The sequence below is a fragment of the Haliotis rufescens genome, unplaced genomic scaffold (genome assembly GCF_023055435.1).
Source record: "Haliotis rufescens isolate VD_foot unplaced genomic scaffold, xgHalRufe1.0.p SCAF_12, whole genome shotgun sequence".
Taxonomy (NCBI): Eukaryota; Metazoa; Mollusca; class Gastropoda; order Lepetellida; family Haliotidae; genus Haliotis; species Haliotis rufescens.
This window is the reverse complement of record NW_025963802.1, coordinates 42,085,038-42,099,081: the sequence shown is the minus strand read 5'-3', so window position 1 is coordinate 42,099,081 and position 14,044 is coordinate 42,085,038. Positions and strand designations below refer to the sequence as shown.

General features: G+C 40.7%; 1 protein-coding gene across 1 annotated transcript; it reads right to left on the bottom strand.

The window, feature by feature from the left end:
* Nucleotides 1–1,287: 1,287 nt before the first annotated feature.
* LOC124113922 lies at nucleotides 1,288–13,491 on the bottom strand. Its single transcript, XM_048393769.1, has 13 exons — nucleotides 13,303–13,491; nucleotides 11,891–12,103; nucleotides 11,037–11,204; nucleotides 9,773–10,477; nucleotides 8,401–8,477; nucleotides 7,830–8,084; nucleotides 7,023–7,247; nucleotides 6,798–6,861; nucleotides 4,924–4,995; nucleotides 4,155–4,298; nucleotides 2,737–2,928; nucleotides 2,427–2,609; nucleotides 1,288–2,320 (listed from the first exon to the last, which is right to left on the bottom strand). The coding sequence occupies exons 2-13, from the start codon at nucleotides 12,087–12,089 to the stop codon at nucleotides 2,163–2,165; spliced, it is 2,442 nt and encodes an 813-aa protein (XP_048249726.1). The 5' UTR covers nucleotides 12,090–12,103; nucleotides 13,303–13,491; the 3' UTR covers nucleotides 1,288–2,162.
* Between the last annotated feature and the right edge of the window lie 553 nt (nucleotides 13,492–14,044).

Here is a 14,044-nt window from a genome sequence, read left to right as displayed (position 1 = left end):
TTTGATTCGAACTTGATAGACATGTAACGACGACGTAACCCTGAGCTTCAGGCATTTCAGGACTTGTTTTGGCCTTGCAACGAGAAGGCACTAAGATCCCCAGGCAGTTCATGCGGAAACGTGTTGGCTCGATGGGTCGACGGTTTCATGATGTAATTAATTCCAGTGGTGATCATACACGATATTGAAGTGATATGTCCTTGATCTTTGTACCCCAGTGAAATTGATCATTGTTAAATGAATTATTCAAACACTGACAATCACACTTTGCTATATCTTTGTAACCAATTGAACAGCTCTTTATATCAAACTGTCATGTAGACATGTGGGCAAGCTTCCTCCTTCGCTATAACGTTATCTGGGGATTGACCTTACATCTCTGTACAGCATGAACAGTCTCATTATCTTATAAACGTAATGGTTATGGACAGTTCGATCAACACAGATTCAACAGGCATTCCGACATTAATATCGCATTCATTATATCATATGACTCTGTCACTGGAACAAACGAAGGACGATGAAGCTCGAACAAAACAACATGAAAGTGTGGCCTGAAACATCATTCTGTTTTTCCTAAAGAAATATTGTTGTTTTTTGTCTGTTCACCATAATTTAATGACTTACTAGAATAAATTACACATGCATGTTTGAAGTCCTAAAGTAGCTATTTTTAGAGGGCATTGGTTGAAGGCGCTTTTCATACTGAAACAGTGTGTAGGAAGCTGTCAAACGGTATTACTACAATCATGAATAACTCTCGCACAACCTACCTAAGCACAATTGTGTATCAGTAAAAGGGACAAAACCTTTTCCCTCAGATATCCGTAAGATTTCATCAACATCATAAGCATATGTTTATGAATTAGTGTCAAATAGTGATGATGATGCCAAGTATTTGCGAAAACGTCAGCGTATCCTGCCCCACAGTGTTGACTGGGGGAAGTAATCACAGGTGAATACAGGTGTGTTCCACTACAGCAATGGCGGAGAGACGATAGTCTTTGCCTACAGCGTCATAGCCGGCTACACAGTGTGTACTGCGCTGAATATAGCTGGCGTCTCTGATATGAGTAACATCGGCGTAAAACCTTACTCACTCACCCACTCATCGTCAAAGAGACGTAAAACTAACATATCACCATATTAAACTGTATTTGTAAACTGTATGTGTACTCTTTAGTAGAATGCATTCATTTACTGGAACCACTGAAAATTTGTTAAATCGGACATGACCTAACTAAGTACAGATGAGAGTTATGGTGAACATATAAATATGACATGGCATAATATATAACAAGCTTTATTATATTATTATACACAAAGTTTTAGGGCTACTCCTGGACCCTTCACCACCTGATAATGATAAAGAAGTTGTTATTCATAATATTCCTTATCATATGGTATTAAAACTTACTAAGGCATAAAGAAAACAATGCAACAATGTTTTAATGTTTACTGGTGAGAGGGGAACATACGTTGGCATCACACATTGGCACATACAGTCAGATTTTAGTCAGTCTTTCAACGCGTAATTTCCTCAGTGACTCTATATGGCTGAACATGCCTTAAATGAAGGTGCTGCAAGAGTCACTATGAGTCTTCTTCAGTCACTACCTTCGCTAATGTTCTTAAAGAATCACAAGTAATAATATCATGAAAAGGATGGACCATTCCAAAATAGTTTAAGGTAAAATGCAATCTGAGCATTAGTTCTGAGATATATATTGTAAATGTATTTATTGTCACAAGTCACTATATGGCTGAAATAGTGCCGATGCGACGTTAAATTGTTACTCACTCACTCATTGTCAGAAATGACAGGAGACATGAGTGTTTGGGGATAGACAGGATACCAGTGTATGGGATAATGGAAGAAATGGAAGAAGCTTCGCAGAAAGGTTTAAAATCATCAACATATGTCACTGAATACGAACACTGATGTTGTCTTCTTTCCACGATCGTTTGTGGAGTCCATGTTGGATTTCAAATTGGCCTACATTTCCCATCTGCTGATGGCCATAGTTAAAAAATACCTGTGTTTGATATTGTGACAAAGCTGAAGGCGTAATACATATCAAAAAAATTAACCTCTTTGTGTGCCATTTCAATTGATATGTACTCTTTATAGCTCAATTAAAAGAAAGTGGTTTGGCCAAGAACTACACAACATCCAGCTCCACATGCAGCTCTCTCTCAACGTCCCTGGCGGCGTTCGTGTTCGTCTCCTCCGAATCTGACGTGACGACCACCTCTGTGGTACACGTTTCTCCAAGGCTCTCAAAGCGTTGACGTGAGAACTTTGCTTTCCACAAGGAATCTGAAACAGTCGGATGATATGAAAGATAAAGTGGGGTTGAGGTATTGTGGCGTATACGAAACATTGCCAGTGGAGATTGGGGAACTGTTCAGCAACGAGGACTTACCAACGAGGGAAACGTTGCTCACATCAGGAGGCTCCTGAACTATTCCATGTCTCGCTATCCGAGTTGCTACATCGATGTAGATGTTGGTATCGGGAACCGCGAGTGTCAGGACATATACACCACATGAACGACGTTTTATGGCAGCAACAATAGCGGCGGTTATTTGATCAGGTGAGAGAACGTCTGAAAAAAATAACAAACGGTAAAAAATAACATTTGTAAAAGCAGAAGATATTTTCAAACTGCATCAAGAAATACAATTTGCGTCTGATTTGAGCCGATCTGATCAAAACACATTACATCACGTTACCTTCAGCTGACAGTGGTATGGTCACATGGTACCACTCCTTCTCGGCAGCTAGACGTAGCCCTATCAGCATTGACTCCCTCACTTTGGCCTCGTTGTTGTCCTCGTTGTTGTCCTCGCTGTCGTCCTCATCGTAGGCACGGATGATTCTTCCGGGAACACTGGTGGAAGGATCAACCACACCGCTCGTCCTTGCTGGAAATAAGAGACAGTCAGTGTGTTTCCTTTAACGTTTCTTTGTGCAGAATGTCGCTGCATGCCAGCTTAATGTGGGAGAAAAAGCTGAGGTGATGACGTTTACTACTTTGGAAAAAAACACGACCTTATCATAGATCCCGCCCCCATTATAATGGGAGGGGCTTGTTTGATTAATTTGGAGGCTCTTCATGACAGAATGTGCACTTATTTTCTGTCTGATGATCCTCTTGTGAAGTATATCAGGACTGTTCATCAGAACTTGATGGAAACAAGGCATTTTGCTAAACAAGCCAAGGATGTGGGACATTATCTCAATGTCAATGATGATTTTGTTGATGGTTCTGAACTGCTAGACGGGACAGTAATGAATGTCAACCAAGCAAAGAACCATATATAATCGGCACAGGCTCAGGCTCTCTGAACGACTACTGCATCGAGTTTATGTGCAACGTATATATTGAGGAGAAAAGCAGCCTCGCAGGCCTGAAAAGTGAAACGGAAGGCTTTCTATTTGTTTCTACCTGTCAGTGTGTGATTTTGTTTTAAAATGTAAATATGAAATGTAGATTAAGCAATGAATTTAATGAGACTGTCCAACAGATTGTCAGTGGATGCCCCGCTTTGGCACAAACACAGTATTGTAAGCGACATGATGGTGTGGGTCGATCCTTTTATTACTGTCTTCACCATGCTTGTGCTTTCGACAGACGTCCATCCATGGTTCGACCTCAGACCTATCCAAGCGAACAAACATGCTCTTGTCCGTTTTGATAAATCCAATGAAATCAATTATATTACTAAATGTTTTTTCCCTTGACACTTGACACTAATGTGATTGCCAAGATTCAGGGAACACATGGGACATATGCTCGATTTCGAAATGTTTACTAATTGAATATAAACCAATACAATTAATTTCTTAAAGAGAATGACAGTTATAATTAGAAATACGTTGCCATGTCGTGTAATTTTGTTAGCTCAGTAAATGACATAATTTTGAGGAAGGATGTGAACACATTAGAAAAATTCTATTGATGTGTAAATCAAAGGATATTCAATAGGAGTTTACTACAGTATTTCCTTTCTTTATAGTTAATAGGCTATCTTACATGTTTCTTTATGTTTGTCTTTCACCCTTAGCCCCACTTTAGGGTAGCATGTCCAACAACAAGGCGAAGTTTGTGTGTTACGCTCATTATGGTAGAGAAAACAAAGTTACATACTCCGTGTATCCCTCTCTCTCCACAGCAGGAGTGAAGTCTGTGTGACGTCACACACCTCGCTGATGCCCCCATTAATAATCTGGACTAGTGTGTCTGCAATCATGATTCTCAACTCGCACTTGGTCTGGACCGGTCTTCGCACCTCTAAATGCAATTAAAAAATATAGTTACATAACCCGTTTTATTTCTGGGAACTCATTTTGTCCAGAGACCCTCTGCGCTGTGATCAGTCTCTTGGTGAATGATACAATTTGGACATGGAAGTTGAAAGCTACACATGGAGAGCAGAACAAAATTAAGACAAATAATTTGTAAACTGAAATACTTAACAATGGATGTCCAGGAGTTACCGATCGGAATAGAATGGTCCATGGGAAATCCTATGTGTTTTCATATTCACACAAACACAAAAGTCATGTTTTTGTTTGGCACAAACACAAATATGTAACTTAAAGTATAGCACCATGTAAGCAGGTAATGTTGAGTCAACCAAATACAATCATCCATGGTATTTACAATATAACACATGGGATTACAATACTTGGTACATAGAAAACAAGGAACTACATTTAAATTATTGTGAATATATTCTGCATGTGGTTGTATTTGAGGTCTCCGCATTAAGGATTGAAGTATAAAGGTAGATAAATGTGTTAATCAATTGCAAACAACAAAACTGTTAAACAACAGTGCAAACATGTATACAAATGTGACAGAATATCAAAATAAGTGTGGAAAAGTATTCGTTATAATATCAAACAAGTCATACCCCTTTCCAAGAATACAGGCAAACTGCTATCTGTTCTCGGCCTAAAGAGGTTGTAAAAGAATCCATGTCGGTCTGAAGATAGTAAATTCAAATCGTCAAGAGCAGAGAATAATTCATCTCGATTAACTGCCGAAGCAGATACCATTTGGTGCAAAGGGCAAAATAGAGGTGAAATTTATATGAATGTATCACTGACAGTTTTATTACAGCAGGGTTGATTAATGTGTGACGAAAACCAAAGAGGTAGTTGGAAAGTGAGCAAGGATCTTACACAGGCAGACATAAAAGCACAAAAATGATTTGTTTATTTGTTGTTTAACTCCGCACTCAGCAATATTCCAGCTATATTACGGCGGTCCGTAAATAATCGAGTCTGGACCAGACACTTCAGATTTTGATTTCATGAGCATCGATCGACGCAATTGGGATACGATGACGTGCATCAACCAAGTCAGCGATCCTGATCACCCGATCACGTTCGTCGTCTCTTACGACAAGCATGGGTTGCTGAAGACCTTTTCTAACCTGGATCTTCACGTATTGTAAACAAATGACAAATCTAGGGTGTTAAATAGCCTTTGCGTAACGTAAGGTGGATGCTGTGACGTGATATTTCGCTGACAAACCAAGGATAATACAACGAGAAATGCTGAAACTCGAAGCCACGTCCAGAGGACACTGATACAACTCTACACAGCGAATTGCGGCACCTCACGTACAACCTATGCTAGTGACTGCTTTCAGAGACAAAGGAGTGGGTGGGTTTTTGTCATTAGAAGAGCACCCAAACTAAAAAAGAGGAAACCCATTCCGTCCCAGCCAACTGTCATCCAAAGTGTGGCTGCTCTACATGTATTCTCAAAGACCAGGTTCACTTCTGTCAAAACATTTGATTTTTCAACTTTGTACACAACTATCCAACATGACAAAATTTAGAAAACTTCATTCCTTGATCCATGGGGCTTTTGTTACAAAACGTGGTGGCCACAGATACAGCTACACATCTATCTTCGGGTCAGTTTGTTAAAAATGAAAGCAAATGCATTCTGAAGTTTACCGAGAACAGAATATGTGAAAAGCTGGACTTCATTCATAACATCTACGTAAAACTTGGTCATCAATTGTGCCCACCTTCTCGCTAAAATAGTCCATTGTGTATATGAATCTGAACATTTTCTCAGATTAGAAAAGTCAAAACAAGATAATTTGGCCAAGAAGTTTAACTTAAGCTTTAATATATCCATGATCTGATATCGTTCAATAACCATCAAATAGCCAATGCCTTTCACTAATTTATCCACCTGAACTAGAAATGAAGGAGAAAAGTGAGACCGCCTAATCTGTTTAGATATTTGCATAACAATGATCTGAGTGATAAAACCTTTGACTGTATGACAAGAGGGGCAAGGCTGAGCAATATACCTACAGCTTCATCCTTTGATATCTACATTTTACAAATGTTTAGGGTCAATCGAGCCAAGCGTCATACGACACAGAAAGGTCTCAGTGAAGCTTTCAAAAAGATTTATGGTAGACATGGTAGGACATTTCAAACATCTGACGCATCAGTGACAAACATGGTGTCGTACAATTCCCTATTTTGACTTGTACCATACGTTGCCATGTTTTTTTAAAGTGAACGATTTATTTGCCTTTGCATGTGTTTGTGCGGGTATCACCGGTGGGGTAGAATGTTCGCTAACCTTTTCACGAACACCTGGTGTCATAATTATTTGATATTGATACATAAACACAAACTCATGATCGGAATCGTAAAATCGAATTTTTAATAATGTATAGTCGCTCTTATTAGACTACTGAGCCAGCAGCGTCCTCTTTTAACACAGAAGATCTAGTTTCGGCGTGCTACCCACCTTCCGGGGGTGCTTCCAGCCATCTTGTCTTGAGCTTGTGAGTGATACGATGAGCGAGAAACAGCTACGTGAAGAATAAAATACCAACAATTAAGCAATTTCAAGCACACCACAGTTTTCCCACAAACCTACACATTTTGTTGAGTATGTATATGTGTGAAAAATGTACACTGTCTGATATCAAGAACCTTTAGAAGAACTGTATTATCTTAACGCTCTATGTACCTGTTTGACATCTAACCTTGACTCAAGGGAGGTAACTATGAATATTTCCTTCAGCGATTTCTGTCTGTTTTCTTGGGTGACCAGATCAATGGTATGATACATGAGTTGTACAACGTTCTTGTTAGGATACTGTAGGGCTCCTGTGCCGAATGCTGGCAGAGCAATTGTCTGAAATCCATCCTTGCAGGCCTGGATGAGACATCGGAACACCAGAGACACCAGCCTCTGAGGAGGAACATATCCATATAAACAAAAGGTCACTAGTCTTAGTCATAAAACATTCCTATATGTGTTCGTTGAGATAATGTATATCTCTGAACTCTTGATAAATACCCTAGCACTACAATGAACACAGAAATGAGTCGGTTAGTGAGCTGGGTTTAATGCTGCTTTTCCACAGTATTCCAGTTATTTCACTGCGTGTCATCTTAATGTGGGAGGAAAGCCCGAAATGATGCAGGTCGTAGACGTTTATCACTTTGGTGAAACCCACGAGCACGGGTATGGTGCCGACAAACCTAGAAACATGATCGGGGCAAACCGGGATTCGATCCCACGACCATAGCTTTCTAGCGTGCTAAAGTGACGCAACTCGGCACATCGAATTGCGGCGCCTCAGACATGAAACAATAATACGATAATATAACAGTTTACGACTCTTGCTAGAAGGTCCGTTTTTGTAGGTGAACAATTGCCTTGCCTTTCCATATATACATAGGAGAGTACAAAACATGTTATAAGTTAACAGGGAAAAGGAGACATTTTACATGATTAATAGTCACATATCTTGTTATTCTTACTCATTACCTCGTAACACTTTGAAAGGGTTGATGTTTTCCTGAACCCTTTATAGAATGGAAGACATCCGTGGTAGATCTTTTTACAAGTGTCAAGATTTCCAGAACGACCCACCGCCAAATCACCGTGATCTATCCCGTTAGGATAGGTGTGTCTTAAGCATGTCTGTATGTCGGAACCAGCCGCCTTCAGCAGGCTGTAGGACACACCAAACCCGGAACTCAGGTTCAGTTGTCTGTTGGTTGTATTTACAATCACATCAGCCTGGAAAAGCAGAAAATACTTGTATATTTGTTTTTGACAAATCTTAGACAAAATACACACCTCTGCCACTCACATACACCCGTGAAATTTCGGGTATCGTTGGTCTTCGTACGGGGCGACCAACGGGATCGGGTGGTTAGACTCGCTGACTTGGTTGATGCATGTCATCGTATCTCATTGAATTGCACGTATACACGCACGCACGCACGCACGCACGCACGTACACACGCATGCACGCACGCACAGACACAGGGAACAGCATATTAATTTGGCGGTACCAAACATTATTTTCCAAGGTAAAAACACCGCTACTTACGTTTTGTTTTTCTATCCTGTTGAAGACAACGGTCACTTTAACATCTTGATCTTCTGGAAACCCACACGAACGATCGTCTGGCAACATACACGAACGGAAGCACATTCTATATATTTTGTACATTAGATATTTAATATCGTTACGATAATGTAATAAAAAACGCAATACATGTATATATAATCAAAACTATTTTAGCTATAATACCTGATGAATAATATGTCGTTCCGAATTATTAAAGGCAAATAAATATTAATATTTAACACACATATGTATACTAAAGACAAACAGCAGACAAAAGCAAACTAAAGGTCGCGACCAGTGCATTTCGACGACACTTTGAACGCAAAATTACAAAGTGATGACTTCGTGTCTTTTCCCTCAGCAGGAGGTGGCAGTGTGTGAGGCTGTTCCATTGTTGTACATAAAATCGGAATAAACACCTTTAGGTACATCTATAGAGATAGATAGAAAATCAGCTTCTATAAAAATACTCCAAATAAATAATCTAGGTCGTCTTGGACTAATTGCATCGTCCATGTTAGGCTTGATCTTGTTTGGCTTCGTTTCCGAGTGATAAAAGACTCTCCACAAGACTGTATGACAAGAGGGATAACTTCAACTTTCCAATAGTCAACTGTCCCTTCATCTCGAGCAATAGTAGAGCAGCTCCAGCCTTTGGTGTTTACATTTCACAACTTTTGAGATACACTCGAGCATGCTCTTTCTACCAAGAATTCCAAGAGCGTCATACGACTCTTGCTCAGAAGTTGTTTGATCAAGGTTACAACATCCAAGGCCTCATTAAAGCTTTCAAACAGTTTTATGGTAGACATGGGGAGGACATTTCCAAATTTGACGCAGTGACGAAAATTATGTCTAATGCAATTCTATATTTTGAATTGTACCATATATCCCCATTTATTCTCAGGCGGGATACGCTCCCTTTTTCGCAATCGCCCTGTATCATTACTATTTGATAGTGATTCATCAACACAGGCTCATGATATAGTCGGAATTGTACCATCGACTCTGCTTCATGTAGCGATTTCTATTGGATATGGAAAGGGTTTTGTCGCTGTACTTTCAAGTGGTAAAGGTCTACGACCTGAGTTACTTTGGACTTGTCTCTCACATTAAACAGACCTGCAGTGATGTAACTTAAATTACCCTGTTCAAAGTGACAACTCACTTTTGCCTGGATATCCACCAGCGACTCTGAGGAAACGGGTCAAAGGTTCGATTATCGGAAGCCTGTCTGAATACATCTACAATTTAGTTTTCGTATTGTTGTTGGTGGTGTGCAATAAGGGCGTGTTTGACACAACCAATTTGCTGTAAAGGTTATGTCAGCATCTTCATTGACAGGACTGACCTTGTGTTTTAGGAAGCGCAGATTGTGCTCTACGTCGACTTTTCACTGTTCGACTCTCCAACAGATTGCTACTTTGGTAGAGTAAAGCCTGTTCTTGAGATGATTCTCGTGGCCATATTGATATTGATGTAGATGTCTTTGGTGATCCTTGTTTTTCTTGGTTCTTCTTGTGTCTGCAGTCCGAAAGTTCTTGTAACTTATTAAGGGTTTCCTTCAGTAGATTGATAGTGTCTGCCATGCCAACAAGCTTCATACCTCCGTTGGTCTTATCAATGACGACAAGCACGTCCTGATCCCTCGACAACAGTGGCACAAGAACATGCTGGATATCAGCCACTTGAGCCATCTGTTCCAGTTCATCACTGCTGAAGGTGAGTTCCATCTCCACGACCGAGCTGGTGATGACATCCAGAGCTTCTACTTGTTTCTTTGCTTCCTTGGACTCAACCTCAATGTCAACCTCTCGTTGTTGAAATCGAAATGTTGCCTTGAACCCTTTCGTTTCCAGTTGATTACACAGAGTTTGCCTGGCTGTGTCTCTATCTTGGAGAAGTAGCTGTTGTATTGGTGAAAGAGGTATCGGATGACTGCTTTGTCCTGTGTCGTTTCTCTTGTCCTGAGCTTCTACAGATGATGTTAGCGGCTGTACTGAATCTATGCACATTGATGTGTTTATCGAAGCCCTTTCAACAGTTAACGGTTGCTCTGAAATAGTATTTAAGGCTTTCACAGTCTTTGATTGCAACACAATAAATTAGTACGTTAGCTTGAAATGTTAGTATTTGTCAAATCATTGGTCGAGAGAAAATGTTAGTTTTTAAACTAACGTTTTGAAATTGAATTATTATTTTTCTAGGCCTAAAAGACATAGTGACAGCGCCCGAACTTTATAGAACTCACAATAGTCCTCTCAACACGAAATAGAAATACGAAATATCGTGATTATTAATTAATTTATTATAGTGAGTGAGGTCAATAAGGTGACTTTTGGGGATGTTAAATGTTGGACAGAGTATATTAAATCTGATCTGGTTATCGATACCAGTGTATCATGTTGCTGTAAGCTAATATTGCCTGGGCCTCACTTTGTAGTCATTACATGAAACAGAATACGAGGTGAAATCACGTCAGAGGAAGATTAGAGCAACTCGTCGTAAGAAGCTCATCATCTGTCGTTTACGCCCTATGGAATCTGTTAAGAAAGATAATTGTGACTGATTATTCTCTGGCGTTGGCGTTTTATATCATATATTGATGTACTTACGATTCTCAATTTGGTCGCCTATATCTATCATAATGAAGTCATCTTCCGACTTCAGTGAGCCATACTGACAGAGTGTACCCTCTTCCTCTGAATGCATCGCCAGAGAACTGACTTTGACCAGCGTGGACCTGCTCATAGCTATGGTGTCCGACCTGGGCATCCCAGCACCTGTATTGATATAAATAATTAAGTATCTGTACAACACACGACTGTCATGTTTAGGAAGCAGGGCGTGGAGTCATCCCACAGATGACAACCTTACCTTGTCATCTTGCTGACAGGGTTAACCTCTTTGGTCATGTGCACATGGCGTCCGACCTCGGATCAGAAGGTCCGTGGTTCGAATCTAATCACAGGACTCGGAAATGTTATGGCTGCTTCATTGGCGTTCAAATATTAAATTTGAGCAAAATAAGTCTCAATAACCTACCATGCGGCCCGAGTCCTGCCTTCTGTTGATGGGGAAGTAAAGAGATTAATTATAACGAGGCTGGCACGATAAGGATGTCAACTGTGAGATGACTCCACGCCCAGCTACAGTATTATGATCTGATTTTATTTACCTATCAGTCATATACTGCGCAATGAGATATATTGCACCGTCGGGAGGTTCAGTAAATCAAATTCCCAGATCTACAGTCTGATCTTTTTAGACAGACAGCGATTTCCACACAGAGCTCCACACATACAGAGATCTATAAACTGTCCAGGATCTTCAAATAGTCAGTGATGTACACAGTCATAGATCTGTGCATAGTCAGTTATCATCATACTGACACTTATCTACTCAAAGTCATAGATCTACACTTAGTCTATGGTCTACATGCAAGTAGAGTTATCGTTAACATACTTACGAATATCACACATCTCTCCTTCATCACTTATGATGAAGTAACTTGTCGACTTCATCGTGCCAGACTGGGCATCACTTTTCAGGATGGCGGATGCTCCCTCCTTTGCTTGCGTCGCCAGGGCACTAAGCTGGGTCAGCCATGGTCTACTGGGGTCTAGGTAGCGTCCTATTGAGCTACATAAAGCTACGTTGTCAGTCATGGTGATCCCAGGACCTGTCGATGTATTGATATCCTAGTATCTCTATGACTCACAACAGTTACTGTGAAGAGAATAGCTTTCTAATTCATATATATGGACTACTAAACTAAACCCGTTAGATACCGTTTTTCTTACAAAGAGTGGTGAGGTGAGGTGAAATGGGGTTTAACGTCGCGTCCAAGATTTTTGCACATGTGTATGTATGTGTGTGGCTGCTTGTACTAGTCCGGACTGATGCCTATTTAAAGTGCTAGCCCACTGAGATACCATGCCACAGTTTAACATGAATACCCCACTCAGTCACATTATACTGACTCCGAGCCGACCAGTCCTTGATTTAGCCCCTTAATTTCGAGCGGGGCCCTTATTGTACAGAATACGTTGCATAATACAGATGTATAGTGCTACCGACGTGCCCATTCGCTTTGTGTAATAAAGGTGTCTTGTCTCTTCACGGGTGAGTATTAAACCCATTGTATTGACTCAGATGTGTTGATGAACCTACGGCGGATACCGTTAATACTCAGTAGACACTCACTCGGATAGCTTCTTTCCCAGATCTTCCCACTGGGTACACACAGTCGGGTCGAGCTCCACAATATTAACAAAACACTGTTAAATATATATTCACTTGTACAGAAAAACGGTGACGCTAAGGGACGCATCTGGGCTCTCAACTCGACAAAAGATCTCCTAACAGACAGAGATCTACATACAGTCAGTGATATCGACACAGTCAGAAATTTCCACACCTTCACAGATATACACACAGTCACAGGATCCGCACAATAGGAGCTTTGCATATCGGTGACAGACCTATACACATCAGTGATGTAGAAAGTCAGTAATCTCCAATCAGAGATCTCAACACACTATATAATATGTAGTAATATACACACAGGCAGGGATCTACACACGCTAGATACACGTCTCGCAGTCATTGGTCCCCAAACATACAGTCATCTACTCACGGCCAGTTGCCTCCACACAATTAGGTATCGAGACACAGCCAGAGAACTCCACACAGTCTGTAGACAGTCATAGTACAATTATTTATCAACAATCAGTCTCCACACTGTCATACATCTACACACAGGAAGAGATGCAAAGATCTTTTTTTTATGTGTAGCGTTTTCTTGAAAAAACATTTTGGAGGATGATTTTGAGGACCAATCAGTCAGAATAACGAGGTTTCATTAACTCCATTTCTTACTTGGGATAACTGTATCCTTCCAAGTCGTTAGTTGATGCAGATTTTCAGTCTCCCGGATCTCCAGGTACCAGGTACGTGATCTTGTATCGATCCTAAACGGGCTTCTAGGAATGTAGAATTAGCTAACTCGTGATGGTCACGGAGCTGTTTTCAGCCAGTTCCTTTGCCATGTTGTAGGTCACGTCACACAGCGACATGTATGCAAGTGGTGATAACATTTGGCCTACTTTTGTACACCGTGATAACAAAGCGTATCGTGAAAGACAAAGCCTACGCAAGTACACCAGACATTAAAGCATGTCACCTCGGTCGCTCTAATAAGCTGTGCAGAGTCCCTTGGGCACGCCAGAAACCTATGATTGTGAGATCGAATCCCGGTTCGCCCCGATTATGTTTCTAGGTTTGTCAGCACCATACCCGTGCTCGTGGGTTTCATCGAAGTGGTAAGCGTCTGAGACCTGCATCACTTCGGGCTTTCCTCCCACATTAAGCTGACACGCCGTGATATGACTGGAATACTGTTAAAAGCGGCGTTAAACTCACTCACTCACTCCATTCATGAACCAACGTACGTCGTTTTCAACATAACATTGCCCGACCACACTCGATGCACAACTAATTTCCTAACACAAAACAACATTCCTGTTCATCAGTGGCCATCCAGATCACCAGATCTCAACCCCACTGAACATGTGTGGGACGAACGTAATAAGCGTGTACGACGACGTAACGCTGAGCTTTT